The sequence below is a fragment of the Microtus oregoni genome, unplaced genomic scaffold, assembly GCF_018167655.1.
Source record: "Microtus oregoni isolate MIOR12 unplaced genomic scaffold, Mior012 000009F_ref0000495, whole genome shotgun sequence".
Taxonomy (NCBI): domain Eukaryota; kingdom Metazoa; phylum Chordata; class Mammalia; order Rodentia; family Cricetidae; genus Microtus; species Microtus oregoni.
Window position 1 is genome coordinate 13,757,786 of NW_024543068.1, and position 16,758 is coordinate 13,774,543.

Genomic DNA, 16,758 nt, shown 5'->3' on the forward strand with positions numbered 1-16,758 from the left:
GTGTGTGGTCAAGTTGGCTGCGATTGAAAGGGAATTATTCCTAAGTTCATTGAGCTTTACCACATTATCCAAACTCAGACCTGTCTACTGCTGCTGCTGCAGGACCACACGGCTCTCGGAGGAGCAGAACTGTCTGCTGCTGCTGCAGGACCACACGGCTCTCGGAGGAGCAGAACTGTCTGCTGCTGCTGCAGGACCACACGGCTCTCGGAGGAGCAGAACTGTCTGCTACGGCTGCACCACAGCCACACGGGTCTCGGAGGAGCAGAACTGTCTGCTGCTGCTGCAGGACCACACGGCTCTCGGAGGAGCAGAACTGTCTGCTGCTGCTGCACCACAGCCACACGGCTCTCGGAGGAGCAGAACTGTCTGCTGCTGCTGCACCACAGCCACACGGCTCTCGGAGGAGCAGAACTGTCTGCTGCTGCTGCACCACAGCCACACGGCTCTCGGAGGAGCAGAACTGTCTGCTGCTGCTGCACCACAGCCACACGGCTCTCGGAGGAGCAGAACTGTCTGCTGCTGCTGCACCACAGCCACACGGGTCTCGGAGGGGCAGAACTGTCTGCTGCTGCTGCACCACAGCCACACGGCTCTCGGAGGAGCAGAACTGTCTGCTGCTGCTGCACCACAGCCACACGGCTCTCGGAGGGGCAGAACTGTCTGCTGCTGCTGCACCACAGCCACACGGCTCTCGGAGGAGCAGAACTGTCTGCTGCTGCTGCACCACAGCCACACGGCTCTCGGAGGAGCAGAACTGTCTGCTGCTGCTGCAGGACCACACGGCTCTCGGAGGGGCAGAACTGTCTGCTGCTGCTGCAGGACCACACGGCTCTCGGAGGAGCAGAACTGTCTGCTGCTGCTGCACCACAGCCACACGGCTCTCTGGAGCTGTTCTTTGTAAACATTTTGAGAAGCTTTGATTTTTAGTTCTGATGCCACTTTTTACTTTTTCAACCACCATTGGGGCTGCTTTCCCCGTCCTACAGGCTCCATTTAATTTCTCTAATTCTGGGTTTTGAACGCTATGGCCTCTATTTAAAGTAGCAATTACGTTTCTCCTTTTGCGAATTCATCTCCCAGAAGTTTGAGTGTTGCTGTGTCTCACGACCGAGGTCAGCAGATCGTGTGCGATTCGCTGCCTCCCTCGCTCCTGCTCCCTTCTTAGGGCCATTCTGCTGCTGCAGTCTCATGCAGACACGGTTAACTTGTTTTATGTATGTGTGTAATGTGTGTATATAGGGTATCTGTATGTGATGTGTATATATATGGTATGTGTGTGTGGTGTGTGTGTATGGTATCTATTCATGATGTATATATCATATGTGCGTGTGGTGTGTGTGTATGGTGTGTGTTTAAGGTATATAGCATGTATAAGATATGTGTGTGTAGGCCATGTGTGTGCTGTTTGTGTGTATGGTTTGTATGTATGTACATGTATTCATATGTGTACGTGCATGTATGTGCCATTGTGCTCATGTGGAGGTCAGAGGGCAACATCAGGTGTTAGTGCTTGCCTATAACCTTGTTCTCTGAGGCAGGGTCTCTTGCTCACTACTCTACAGACTGGGCCCTTGAGCTCCCCAGAATTGTCCTGCCTTCACCTCTCATCTTGCCACGGATGACCCCGTCACATCTGGCTTTACCCAGGTCCTGGGGCTCCAAGCTCCAATTCTCACACTTGCAGGACAGCATTAGCCACTCAACAACCTCCCCATCTTGAAATGCTGTCTCCAAGGTCTCTGGAAGCGTGTAAATGGATCTGCACTGGGGGCAATTGTGTCTGCGAGCCAGTGGAACAGAAAATGGCTCCCACCATGACTGTTATGTCTTCCCCTCGCTGCCCTTTTGGTTTCTTGAGACGGGGTATTGCTATGCAGCCTGGCTGGTCTCACATGGCAATCCTGCTGCCTCAGCCTCCCAAGTACTGGGACTACAGGTGTGTGCCACCAGGCCCAACCTAGGACCTCACCCATGCCAGAGAAGGGCTCTACCAGTGGGCTGTACTGAGATCGCTCTCTGTGTCTTTTTTTTGCTGGCTCCAGGAAGATGCTTGAGGGCAGGAACTGGGGGGTGGCCTATTGCTCCATGAGACTTTTGCCAGGGTTGTGACTGTCCTCCTCATACATGAAGAACACAGGGCAGATCTGGCTCCTCATAAAGCGCTTTTACCCGCTCCACCTCCTCTGGGTCCTTCTGTCCTTGATTCTCCTTTAAGATTTGGTGCTCACTGCAGACACTGAAACACCATCTACACTGTCCCAGATGTCAGTGCCAATACTGGGTCCCCAAGAAGATCAAAGCAATCATCCAGATCTGAGAGAACCCATCTCCAGCAGGACCCTCCTGGCACTGGCTACTCCCTGTCCCCACCCATGCCTGCCATGAGCATGGCAGCTGGAAGGAGTCCGGAGCTGTCTTGTACTTGACAACAGCTGTGCACCTCTGCAGTGTGTCTTCCCAGAGCCACATGACCAGGGAGCATAGTGATGAGCCCATCCAGAGTCTGCAGATCTCAGTTGGCTGGGAACTCAGCAGGAAGCCTCCATCAGGTGCAGGGGGCAGGGAGCTCCCGCAGTGCAGCTTCAGCAAGCAGTCCATGCAGGCCTCCAGAAGCAGAACATCACAGATGGCCTCTAGACCTATGCCTGGCTTCTGACACCAGCAGCTCTGCCCCCAACAAGTGACAGAAGACTCCATGATGTCATCTGATGCAAGGAGCAAAGATTGAATCAGTTTCACACAGCACCATCAGCATCCTGCCTCCTTGGCTCCACCAGTTCCTGGGATACCCATAGCACAGGCAAAGTCCAGTGGTACTTGCCCCAGTGGCGCTCCAGGAACTCCTTGCACAGGGAGTAGCATCTGCCTCCTGTCACCAGTCCATCCTCAGTTGGTACTTCGACAGCAAGGGCACAAACATCCAATTTCTGATTTCTATTCATCCTAAAAGTGGAATAAATGTTCTTGGCTGGGGGCTGGAGAGATGGCTCAGTGGTTAAGAGCATTGCCTGCTCTTCCAGAGGTCCTGAGTTCAATTCCTGGCAACCACATGGTGGCTCACAACCATCTGTAATGAGATCTGGTGCCCTCTTCTGGCCTGCAGACATACACACAGACAGAACATTGTATACATAATAAATAAATAAATAAAAAATAAATAAATAAATAAATAAATAAATAAATAAAATGTTCTTGGCTGTAGTTTTCCTGGGGTTGATTCTGTTCTAGCGACATAATTTCTTGTGTTTGTACTTTTTCTTTCTGTTTTTTTTCCTTTTTTTTGTTTCGCTTTTCTGTTTGTTTTTGTTTTCGAGACAGGGTTTCTCTGTGTAGTCTTGGTTATCCTGGAACTCACTCTGTGGACCAGGCTGCCTTAAACTCAGAGAGATCTCTGCTTCCCAAATGTTGGGATTAAAGGCGTGCACCACCATTGCCCAGCTTTCTTTAGGTTTTTGACTACTTTGGAAAACTGAGTTGTGACAAAGATTTTATTTTATTTTCATATCTATGCATTTTTAAATTTATTTTGCCCTTTTTGATATAAGGTCTTAGTCACCCTGGTTAGACTAAAATTCACTATGGAGACCAGGCTGGCCTGGAAAACCTATCTGGTACCTCTGTCTTCCAAGTGCTGAACCCTTTCGACACTACTGGGCAGACTTTTACAAAATTGACGGTCTAAATTCAGTCTTTTTGACCTTGAGATAACCTTGGGATTGTTATACAACTTCCCCTCCCCGTGTTCTCTAAAGCTGGGGATGGCTTGGTGGGAAAAGTGTTTTGGCACAAGTTTTAGGACAGGAGTTTTGATTCCAACACCCATGTAAAGAGCCCGGTGGGGCAGGTAGTCCCAATGCTGGAGGCTGAAGACTGGGGACCCGGGAGCTCGCTGGCTAGCTGTCCTAGTATACTGGGCATGTGTGATAGAGAACCCAGGAGCACACTGGCCAGCCATCCTAGTGTACTGGGCATGCATGGTAGAGGACCCAGGAGCACACTGGCCAGCCATCTTAGTGTACTGGGCATGCGTGAGAGAGGACCCAGGAGCATACTGGCCAGCCATCTTAGTGTACTGGGCATGCGTTAGAGAGGACCCGGAGCTCGCTGGCCAGCCATCTTAGTGTACTGGGCATGCGTGAGAGAGGACACAGGAGCTCGTTGGCCAGTACTGGGCATGTGTGTGGGGGAGTCAGGTGCTCTGCTCTACCATGCTCGACCGTGTTCCTTTGAAGTAGGATCTTTCACTGAACAGGGGCTAGGCTGGTGACCAGCACACTTGGCTGTCTCTTTGCACCTCTCCTTGTTGCTGGAGTTCCAGGAGCATGTGGCCATACCTGGAGTTTTATGTGGGTTCTGAGATTTGAACTCATGTCTTTATGCTTGCGCAGCAAGTGTTAACTGCAAAGCCATCTCCCCAACCCTTAAATCTTTCCCTTATGTTAACAGAGCATGATGAGATGAATGTCCCAAAGCTGTGTAGATTCTTGTTGACAGAGCTTTCTGTCCCACCAGGTCCCTGACTCCCTCTTGGGGAATTGAACTCTGGGCTCCCATGTGACAGGTAGGGATACTGGCTTCTGTTCCACCAGGTCCTGCAGCCGTTCAGTCTCAAAGAAACACACAGAGATCTACATTAATTATAAACTGATTGGCCTATTAGTTCAGACTTCTTATTAACTATTTTTTTAATTGTAAATCATTTTAATAGTTTGAATTTTGTCAGTCATGCATTATATTATTATTATTACTAATTTTTTTAAGATTTATTTATTTTGTTTACAGTGTTCTATTTTGCATGTATGCCCGCGCACCAGAAGAGGACACCAGATCTCATTACAGATGGCTGTGAGCCACCATGTGGTTGCTGGGAATTGAACTCAGGAACTCTGGGAGAGCAGCCAGTGCTCTTAACCTCTGAGCCATCTCTCCAGCCCCTATTAACTAATTCTTACATCTTCCATTAACCCATTATTCTTGTTTATGTCAGCCATGTGGCTTGGTACCATTCTTCTCATCTTGCTTCCTCTGTGTCTGGGTGACGACTGCCAACTGACTCTTTCCTCTTCCCAGAATTCTCCTGTTCTCATTGCCCCACCTCTACTTCCTGCCTGGCTACTGGCCAATCAGTATTTTATTAAACAAGTACAAAAAACAAATCTTTACAGGGTAAAACCATTGTCCCACAGCAGATTCTTTAGAATTGTGTTGTCTGCAATAGTTCATATTATGTTAAGGTATTCTATGCCACAGACATAGCCATTTTCATTGAATTTCTGCTCATAGTAAACCCTTTAGATTTTTACCTTTTTTTTTTTTTTTTGACTTTTTCGAGACAGGGTTTCTGTCCTGGAACTAGCTCTTGTAGACCAGGCTGGCCTCGAACTCACAGATACCCGCCTGCCTCTGCCTCCTGAGTGCTGGGATTAAAGGCGTGCACCACCACTGCCCCGCTTAGATTTTTACTTTTTAAAAGACAGGGTAGCCTGTCTCTGTGTAGCCCTAGATGGCCTGGGACTCTCTGTGGACCAGGTTAGCTTTAAACTCGGAGATATCTCTGCCTCTGTCCCATAAATGCTGGGATTAAAGGTGTGCACCCCCATGCCTGGCCTGTAGTCTGTTCCTAAAGAATTTTCTACTGCTTTTTTTTTTTACTTTTTATGCGCATGAGTGTTCTGCCTGCATACATGTGTACCACTGCATGCCTGGTGCCCACAGAGGCCAAAGGAGGGCATCGGATTCCCTAGGACTGGAGCCACAGATGGTTGTGAGCTGCCATGTGGGTGCTGGGAATCAAACTCAGGTCTTCTGGAAGAGCAGTGAGTGCTCGTAATCACTGAACAAGCTCTTTATTCCAGTGTCAAATTATCCTGTGGGGAGTAGAGGATGAAGGAGCTCACTGCACGCATGTGGAGGTCAGAGGACAATCTGCTCTCTCCTCTACCATGTAGGTCCTGGCCATCAAACTCAGTTTAGTGACAGGTTCCTTTACCATCTCACTAACCCTAAACTCCAAAAAATGGCAGGCAAGGGTGTCCGTGTCTGTTATCCCACTGCCTGTGAGTTTGAGGACAGCCTGGGCTACATGGTGAGGTCATGTCTCAAAAGCCAAAGACCAGAGCGGGAGAGATGAGACGGCACAGTGACCGAGAGCACATACTGTTCTTCCAGAGGGTGTGAGTTCGCGTCCCAGCACCCAGGTTGGATGATTAACAACCCCTATAGTTCCAGCTCCAGGGCATCTGATGTCTTTGGCTTTTGAGGGCACCAGCACTCACCTGTACACGTACACACATACCACAAACGCACACATGTGTGTATAAATATAAAATTATTTATTTTTGACAGGGTCTCACTATGTAACTGCCTGGAACTCACTATGTAGATCAAGTTGGCTCAAAACTCACAGAAACCTGCCTGTCTTTGCCTCTGCTGGGATTAAAAGCCTGCAATACCTGGTAAAACAAATTTTAAATCTCATCTTTTATGGATCCTTCCCTCCTGGATTTCTGCTTAATTTACGTAAGCCAACATTATGCTGTTCCTTGCCAGTTCCCTAAATAAGTAAATAATGTGTGTACACACACACACACACACACACACACACACACACACACACACGTACGTGTTGGGCCTGGTGGCACATGCTTTTAATCCCAGCACCCAAGAGGGAGATGAAGGCAGATCTCTGTGAGTCTGGTCTACATAGTGAGTTTCAAATCAGCCAGGGCTACATACTAAGACCCTTTCTAAAACAACAACAGCAAAAACAATAGCTCTTTTGCTCACTCTCCATATATGTATGTGTGCACTTAAAAATACTAAGATTTATGTATATGAGTGTTTTGCCTGCATGTATGTCTGTGTATCATGTACATACCTGATGTCCAAGCTCAGGAGTCAGATTCCTGGGAACTCGAGTTACAGATGATTGTGAGAGTCCAGGATACTAAACCCAGGCCCTCTGCAAGAGCAGCAGTGCTCTTAGGCAGAGCCTTCTCTCCAGCCCCAGTCGTTGCTTCTTTCATATCTAAATTTGTATTATTGTTGAGTACGGTTGCTGTGCACCACAGTGTGCGTGCAGAGGTAAGAGGAAATCTTTAAAGATGGTTTTCTCCCTCCGCTGTGTGATCTGGCAGTGACACTCAGGTCATGTGAAGTGCTTTAAGCTGTTGAACCATTGCGATGGCCTTTTTAGCTAGACCCTGAGTTGTCCCCGGCCCCTAAGATGCGGCTGACACAACAGTGGTCCTTACCTGTCCAAGAGAGGAATGCAGGCTTGCTCTCTGCTTTGCTCCATGCACGGTTCACATGCTCCCAGCACCCATGCAGGGCTTCTAACATCCAGAAACTGCTCCCAGCTGAGGCAGACAAGCCATGAGCCTTTAGCAGAATACGGTACCACCGCCTTCAAGATTCACGAAAACAAATGATGCCTCCATGTGTTGAAATGGTCCCCAAAGGTAGTAGCACTAGCAGGAGGTGTGAGGTGTGGCTTTGCTGGAGGAAGAGTGTCTCTGTGGGGGTGGGTATTGAGGTCTCCTATGCTCAAGCTACACTTCCCGTTGCCTGTATATCAAGATGTGAAACTCTCGGTTCCTCCAGCACCATGTCTGCCTGCATGCTGCCATGTCCCACCAGGATGGCAATGGACTAAACCTCAAGCTGTAAGCCACCTGTTAAATGTTTCCTAAGAGTTGCCTGTCATGGTGTCTCTTCACAGCAGCAGAAACCCTAACTAAGGAGTAAGCATTTGGATTCCGGATGTTTGGGCTGGGGCATCATGACTAGCCATTCCTCCTTTGTTCTAGCTACCTACCAGTCTGACTGGCCTTGGATTTATATTGGCTCTTCTGCCTCTGTCTCCTAAGTGTTGGGATTACAGTGCGCACTCCCACACCTGGCTCTACCTCTGAGCTGCTCCTTCTGAGGACAATGGCACTCTGTGGCCTCCCCTGCCCGAGCTAATGGTGTATGATTCTTTGTGTGGCTGCAGGAGTCCATTCTCTCTGTGAAGTGGGTTCCAGCAATCACATTCGAGTCCTCAGGCTTGCACCTCCACCTGCTGAGCCACTGCACAAACCCCCGTCATGTCTTTCTTCACAGCTCAGAAATGGAGATGTCTCTGACTTCAGGACAGAGGGGGGGGCACCTATTGAAAGCAAGAGTGCATTTCTCCACTAGTGAGGCTATGCAGCAATCCCTCCCCCTGCTCAACACATAGCCTTGGCTGGCCTGGAACTCACCATGTAGACCAGGCTGGCCTGGAACTCAGAGATCCACCTGTACAACTCTGGATCATCTCTAGGTTTTTGTTTTTTTATTTTGGCTTTTTGAGACAAGGTTTCTTTGTGCAGCTCTGGCTGTCCTGGAACTCACTCTGAAGACTAAGACGGTCTCGAACTCACAGAGATCTGCCTGTTTCTGCCTCCCAAGTGCTGGGATTAAAGGTGTGCGCCACCACTGCCAGGTGTTTTTGTTTGTTTTGTTTTGTTTGAGACACTGTCTTGTGTTAGCCCAGGCTGGCCTTGAACCCACAGCAATCCTCTTGGCTCAGCTTTCTAAGTGCTGAGTGTACGGGCATGAATGAGTTACTTGTGGTTTCATTTAGGAGATGTTGAGTACTCTGTGTGTTTGATACAAATGCAATGTTTTGCTTTTCAAATTACTATCTGTGGCTGCTGAACCATAGATCCGTAATACAGAACCATGAACATCAGTTAGAAACAGATGGGATGTTGCAGCTTTAAGGGTGCGGCTCTGCTACAACCCATAGTGCCTTGGTACACATAAAGAACAGAAAGCTCCAAGGTGCCTTGGCAGCTATGAACCAGTGCACAGGCTTCCGCATCCCAGTGTTCCTGGAAGAAAACCAGCACCACTGGCTCACACGTTCTTTATTCATTTGACAAATACAGGAAGAAAATCTGCAATCATTGTCAAAATTATATCTTTCCAAGAGTTTGAAAGTATTTATTTAAAAAGTTATATTCACAGTCTGTTATGTACAAATTATTACCCATAGTAGGGGAAGCCAGGCAGTGACACTCTGGAAAAGCTCACCCTGGCACTTGCCTTCCACAAGTATGCATTTGAATAGAAGTGCATTCAGGGAAACCCTTCCTGCTGTGCAGGCAAGGGTTAGCACTACCTGGCAGGGTCAGAGGGGCCCTGCATCCCAAGAGGCACATTGCTACCCCACATTCCTGGAAATGGCTTTGACATTCAAGAAAGGGTTCATTTCAGCACCAAGATGGGCTTTGCAATATGCAAATTATGGTTTCTTATCAGATGTGTAGACTGATGAGGTGCAGAGGACCCTGAGATGTGGCAGCCTGTGGGTATCTAGCGGGCACTATCCACGAGGGCTGGGAAGAACAAAAACCGGTGCCTTTTTCCTTTTTTAAAACTGCCTGTGCTTGGATAATCTAAAGACACGAGAAGACGCCAGGATTGCTTCTGAACTCTAACTTAGCAAGATATGACAGCTATTTCCACCCTGAGGGTGGAAGCAGATATCCAGCTCCTGAGCTATCCTCAAACTGAGCATCAAGGATCCAAGGGGGCTCGCTCAAAGAACGACATCACCTTATTGATAGCATCCCTTTTGTAAGCCTCAGTGGTCAAAAGTAGTTAAGAGACAAGAGACGTCAAGATGTGTGTGGGATCTGGGGATGTAACTCCTATAGAGTGCCTGCCTATAACGCACACGGCCCAGTTCAATCCCCCGCACAGAGTAAACTGGGCACAGTGGTGCATGTGGGTAACCCAGCTCTTCAGAGCAAGAAGCAGAAGGGCTGAAGTTTAGGAACACCCTCAGCTACGCAATGACTCTGAGCATAGCAGGGGGTTTTCTTTCAGAAGGGACAGGGGAAGTGGAGGGACGAAGGCAGGGAGGGAAGAGGACAAACAAGGCTCTGGCTCATCTCTGCAGCCTTCGACTCCTGTACCACGCCAAGCACACAGGATACTGAACAACGCCTGCATCTCAGCTTTTCTTCCAGGGTAAGGTCACAAGTGGTCAGCAATGCAAAGCCTCGCTTCTGGGGGTTGGAGACGGAGACTTACTTCCCTTACAGGTCTGACCATGGAAGACCTTGTTTGGCAGTTTAACAAACAGGATCAAGAGCACACACAGGGCCAGCAAGATGGCTCAGTGGGTAAAAAGCATAGGCCTCCCAACCTGAGGATCCGAGTTCAAGTCCTGGAACCCGCGTGATGGGAGCAGAGAAGCAACTGCTGTTGTTTATCCTTTGACTTCATGAGCACATGCTCCATGCCTACACACACAGTAAATAAATGTAATGTATATATTATATACATACATGACTCAGCATGACAGCTCATGTCTGTGTGATCCCAGTACTTGTAAGGTGAAAGCAGAAGGATCATAAATTTGAGTCCAACCTGTGCTTACACAGGAGACCCCATCACACACACACACATTGGCTTAAAACCACAGACAGGACAAGCAGCAAACACTTGGGCGCCTATCGCAAAAGGACACTAAACTCTCCAGTGGAATTTAAAAACGAAACTGCTCCTCTGTGGTGAAGTTCAGATTGCTTTTGGCTTTGTCCTTTGCCCCATTTTTTTCTCTTTTTTTCCTCTTGGAGAAATGCAGTCATTGAGAGTAAAAGTTATGGCCCCAGGACCCCTCTAGCACAGCAGATTCAAAAACAGGAAAGAGTCCTTCTTTTCTGGCCAACTGCAGCTGGCATTCTGCCCCAAAATGCTGTATCCTGTAGGCATCAGACCCGAGCCCCAAAGCTACTGCTTTTCTCCCCACCAGTTTTCCACTAAGTAGGTTGGATTCAGTGACTTTATCCCAGGTGCGGCTTGCAGCCACTCCTCTCCTAGGCTTAAATACCCACACACAAACACAACCTGGATGGACCCTCTTATCCATGAAAGACGTCGAAACACTTGGACCCTTACACAAAAGCACCTTGAATCAAAAGGCTGTGACTTCCATTCTGCTGTCCGGGCAAAGGGGGGTAGTGAGATGGCTGGGCAGCACCTGGTGGCCCGAGTCTGAGCCTCAGCACCCATGTGAATGTAGAGAGAGCTGAGATAGCACAGGGCTGATCTCTGACCTCCATGTATGGGCTGGGGCATGTGCGCACAATAATAAAACAGTACCTTCTACCCAAGTCCCTCTCTTCTCTTGTGTGGCTCCTAGTTTTTTTCTCATTGGCTAAGATGAGCCTGAACCCAGGGCCCCGAGGGTGCTGAGTGCCCTGTGCTCTACCAAAAAGCTACACCCTCAGCTCTTATGTGTGCACGTTTGTGGGGTTCTGTCCTCTGGAGCCATCACCTTGCTTTTTGACACAGGGCCTTTCACTGGCCTGGACCTCGATGAGGCTAGGCTCGCTGGCCTTACCAGTGAGGGATTAGGCCTGACTCCTAAAGTTGAATTCTTACTAGAATTACACCAGGCTGAGTTAGCCCATTAGTGGAGCACTTGCTAGCATGCCCCAAATGCCAGGTATGATCAATTGTGCCCCCTCCCACACGTATGTGTACACACACACACACACATACTACTGTGACCCAAAAGAATAAAGAGAAGCCCAAACTGGCTCACAGGCTAGTCTGGGAGAGAGCTAGCAAGCACTTCTTGACCCGTTTCCAAGTTTTTCACATTGCCCAGACGATCTCCTGGCTGAGGCCGCTGCCACACACCCATGGGACTCCTGCTCAGTCTGTGCATGCTGCCAAACTGACCCACAGCACCTGAGCTCACCTGTGACCTCCGTAGCACAGCCTCGGCCTTCACACCTGCCTGTGTAGTGAGCACACTGCCCCACGGCTGTGGGAGGCCCCTGCCCTTGGCGACTCCAGGTTTTCCACAGCTAACCAAGAACCAGCTTTTTGCCAAACTCTTGCCTTGTTAGACACAATTGGTTCATGAACTGAGAAACTACTGGCATTGGACATTAATTCAAATTCTGTAGTTTTATTTTCTTTTCCAATGCTGGGGACTGAACCCGGGTCTTGCTAGACAAATATTCTACCACTGAGTTCTACCCCAGTCCTAGTTTGAACTCTGACCCTGGCAGAGGGTTGCTGTGACAGAAGAAACACTAGGCCGGAGCGCTTCACCAGCCAGCCTGCGCTTTGATCCTGTCTGCCTCCGAGGGGTCTGATGACGGCCAGGCTACAAGCACTAGCTGCATCACGTGAGGTCAGGACCCGGGGTTATCAGGGTCATTTGCTGCCTCCCAGAGCTGCCCTGTCTGCTGTTAAACAGAACCGCTGTGGGGACAAGGGAGGGACAGAGACAGAAGTATCAGGGGTAAAGTAAGCTCGCAAGTATGTCTAACAATGAGGAGGCTGTGGAAAATCCAGAACTTACTTGAGGAAGACAGGGTACTATCGAGCAATAATTCCATAACTTCCAGAAATTATAAACTTTGGAACCTGAGGTTATGACTCAGAATAAAGCAACCCCAAATTCGTCCAGACTGGCCTTGGGGAGAAGCGGCAACCACAGGTGATAATGAGTCAGTGCTTGAGAACCAAAACGGTCAACACCACAGATGTGACAGGAAAGGGAGTTTTGGGGTGGGGGGGCCCTTATTTAAACTTACGAGTGGGCAGCAAAAGAGCCTACGAGTGAGGCCCAGGCCCAGTGTTCCCTCCTCACAGAACCTCTGGACAGTGCAGGATTCAGCTAATACAGGTTTTATTTCCAACATGGTGGAGAAGATGGAAGTTCTGCTTGGTTCACACCACTTCAGCCTCTTGAGGGTTCCCAGTGCTGGCAAAATCTCCGTGCCAAGGGTCATACACAGGCAGAACACAACTTCTTGGTCCAGCACATTTGCTTGTCCTTGTCCCTCAAATCCGGTAGTATTTGCACTGAGGGATATCTGCCCACTGCAATGATTCATCATTGCAGTGAATGCTGGAAGCCGTTTTCTGTAGATACCTCCTTCCAGAGTCCAACAAAGCAGGTGGCCAGGGAACTTGGAAGGAAGCTGCAAAAGTCCAGCTAGAGTCTTGACTTCGTTAATGAGGACAAGGGAGAGTCACGTATGTCCTCCTCAGGTATTTAATAATCAAAGAAGAAACATCCATGGATTCTAACTGTAGATATGCTAGATATAAAATTGATGGAATGCAAGCTGGTCCATAAAGGGCTGCACGAGATAATCCGTGGCAAAGTAGAAAACCAGCCCAAAGGTGATGGAGATGGGGAGAGCTGGCAGCGCCTTCTTGAAGATGGCGAGCAGTAGTAAGGTAAGGCACAGGCCCTGTGGGGATGGACAGATGCACACTCAGGACTGACAGCATGCCACACACAACTGTTCAGTACCACACGCAGTGAATACTCTCTCCAGTCCTAACTTCTACAACAAAACTCTCATGAAATCTGGAGTCAGCAAAGAAAAACATAGCTTCTGGAACAGAACCTTATGGTACACGCCAGCTACGCCGGAGGCCGAGGCTGGATTACCTGAGCCCAGCCTGGGCACCACAGTGAAAGCTGGTTCAAGAGAAAGGGAGGAAAGAGGACATGGGAGGGGATGAGGGAAGAAAATCTGTACTGGCGATGCCCAGGGCCTTGTGCATGCTGAGAGTGACCCTCCCTGAAAATACAGTTGCTGCTTTTTTGTTTACTTATATACACAGCCCAGATTGGCCTCAAATTCTTAATTTTCAAGCCTCAGCCTCCTAAGTACCAGGACCTAAGTGTGCACAATGCCTGAATTAAATAGATTTTTTTTAAAAAAGACCATCACATACAACCTAGGCTGGCCTCAAATCAAGCTCCAGGACAGGCTCCAAAGCTACAGAAAAATCTTGTCTCGAAAAAAACAAAATCAAGAAGATAAACTCTTATTATATGGCCTAGAATTTAACCAGGCAGAGAGCCACCTGACTTTGCTTCCAGAATACCAGGGTTAAAGGTGTACACCAACACACCTAGCTTTCTAAATTCTGAAAGCCACAGGCACTATAAACAAGATGGGATCCTGTACTGGGCCAGCCTCTCTCGCTCCACACCTGCCGTCCCAAAGCAGTCCTGGCAGATGAGCGTCAGTGTAAGAGCACTGAGCACTGGCTTAGCGCACGGACTGGGAGTCCTAGCTGACTCCCACCTACGCTGCCAGGCTTCAACAAAGCGTCTAAGAGGTATAATTTCCTGGAGAATTTTTAAGAACTACTCAAAACAAGGTAGTTATTCTATCTCTGGATGGGACAAGGATGAGCACAGGACTGATACCAAAAGCAAGTGTAGAAGAGCAAGTGCACGATGCTGCAGCTCTCGAGACTCAGCAATACACTTCTCCGCAGACAAGACACAGCTAGGCTGGAAACAGCAGGCGGTTTTAATGTGTGTCCAGAGTGAAGAACTACTCAGGTAGGGTCTAATTATCCATTTTTAAAAGCTTCTCAAGGGATTGGAATTCTCAGCCTATCTGGAATCCAAAGAAAATTGTTAGGGCCAGGGCGATGGCTCAGCAGGTAAAAGCACTGCCACGTAAGCCGGACAAGCCGAGGTGGACCCCAGAGCGCATGTGAAGAGCAGGATGTAGTGGGCACTCCCTGTGGTCCCAGCACTCCTACGGGGGATGGGAAGTGGAGACAGGAGGGCAGACGGGGGGGGGGGGGAGTGGGGGGCAAAAACTGCAGTGTCCCTGCCCCGGGGGGAAGGAAAGATCCAGCTCCCCAAAAGCTGTTCTGTTAAACATTTTCCACAGTATATGTGCATGAACACACTTAAAAGAAATTTATCCTGGGCTGGAGAGATGGCTCAGAGGTTAAGAGCACTGACTGCTCTTCCAGAGGTCCTGAGTTCAGTTCCCAGCAACCACATGGTGGCTTACAGCCATCTATAATGAGACCTGGCGCCCCCTTTCTGGCTTGCAGGCACACGTGGAAGGAATGCTATACACATAATATAATAAATAAATAAATATTAAAAGAAAAAAAAGAAATTTATCCTAAAGTTACAGGGAACTCAGCGTCTGACCTATCTTTGCCAGGGCACACTTACGATTAGTATGGCCACAAAGCAGGCTATGGTTGTGTTCCAGTCTCCGCTGGCCGTGGCTGAGGCTTTACCAACCAGAACACTGTAGAAAATGAAATCTCCCAATCCAAGCTTTACTCCCCCTAAAAAAAGAAAGATTAAAGATGTAAGAAAGTTTGTCATTCTTTCCTATGCTTTTTTTCCCCAGATGGTGTTGTTATATAGCCCCAGTTGGCCTTGAATTTGTGAACCTACTGCCTCTGCCACTCGAGCCCTAGGACTACAAGTGCGTGCCACCACACCTAACTGCTATGATTTCATAGTTCAAATTTATGACCCCAAGCTAGGCGTGGCGACATGCATCTACACTCTGAGCCACTTAGGAGGCTGAATAGGAGGACAGCTTAAGACCAGGAGTTTGAGGTCTGCCTCACACGGTGAGACTTCATCTCAAAAACCAAAGCCAAACGAATCAATCAAAACACATAGTACCTCAGTATCAGGAAACAATATTCACAATTCAGGCTTCAGAAAGATTTTTTTCTTTATCTTCCTATTTTTTTACATCAGGAATTTTAGGAGTCCCAACCGATCTGCTGTCCCATCTTAACAACCACAGAAACTGAATTAATAACTCCTGACTTTTACATAAAGCCTAGCTCACAGCCAGAACTTGCACCGCGGAATCCCGACAGGACCTCGTATGCACCTGACAGGTTTAGAGGCCCAAGGCTGACACCTGGTGTCTTCTTCAGTTGTTCTGCATCTTAGTTTGGAGACAGGGTCTGCCACTGGCCCTGAGACTGCAGACCCTCCTGTCTCTCCCTCCCCCATGCTGGGATCACTAAAGCTGTGCTGATCTTTTTTTTTTTTCTTTTTTCTTAAAATGTGGTGTTGGAGATCGAACTCAGGTCGTCATGCTTGCGTGGCAAATATAGAATAAGCTACTTCCCCTGAACAATTCAATGCACTCAAGAGACGAATAATACAGTCACTCAAAGTAACCCAAGGCTGCAGACAGAGGTGGCACACGTACTTTCCTCCGGGTCTTCACTAGTCAGGACACTGCCGGAAAGTTCCTGGACAGCAGCTCTTGACTCAGGAGTGGAGCGGTGAGGCCCCAGGTGACTGTCCCTTTGGGCTTCCCATTCCTCACTGAAGCCACCATCATCGGTCCCAGGACTAGTGTCCTGTGTCTCCCTTTCTGCTCCTTTAAGAGAGAAGGCAGCAATTAGAGTTCTAATACTTACAGCCATTTCTTTCATTCTCTAGAGTGCAGAATCATGGTTCAGGAAAGCGCAGCCAATTAAAACTCTACAGATGAGGAACTGTGACTTGGCACTGTCTATGAGTGTTGGCATTTCCCCTTTCTTTCCTCTTTTTAAGGAAGGAAGGAATGGCTTCCATCTTCCCTGCATGTAGTCTGGATATAATGCCCAGCACTGCAACTGTCATGACCACAAGGAGAGGTCAAAGGTCGTGGAGCAGGAAATGGTAAAGAACCTGCACTCCTGTGAACTGTAGCACAAACTCTAGTTGGTCTTTTTTTTTTTTGGTTTTTTTCGAGACAGGGTTTCTCTGTGATTTTGGAGCCTGTCCTGGAACTAGCTCTTGTATACCAGGCTGGTCTTGAACTCACAGAGATCCGCCTGCCTCTGCCTCCCAAGTGCTGGGATTAAAGGCGTGCGCCACCACCGCCCGACTACTCTAGTTGGTCTTAAGAATAAAAGCCGTGAGTCAGATATAGGGGTTAATGTTTAAGATCAGAGAAGCAG

At 48.6% G+C, this 16,758-nt stretch overlaps 1 protein-coding gene across 4 annotated transcripts in view; it reads right to left on the bottom strand.

The window, feature by feature from the left end:
• Window positions 1–12,671: 12,671 nt before the first annotated feature.
• The window catches only part of Psen1 (presenilin 1), a 51,792-nt gene continuing 47,705 nt past the window's right edge, over window positions 12,672–16,758 (bottom strand). For all 4 annotated transcript variants that reach the window (XM_041658291.1, XM_041658292.1, XM_041658293.1 and 1 more), the window contains exons 10-12: window positions 16,020–16,193; window positions 15,008–15,126; window positions 12,672–13,259 (exon numbers count right to left, since the gene is read on the bottom strand). In XM_041658291.1, the coding sequence (XP_041514225.1) occupies window positions 13,104–13,259; window positions 15,008–15,126; window positions 16,020–16,193 (449 nt within the window). In that variant the 3' untranslated portion in view covers window positions 12,672–13,103. The remainder of the gene's footprint in view (window positions 13,260–15,007; window positions 15,127–16,019; window positions 16,194–16,758) is intronic.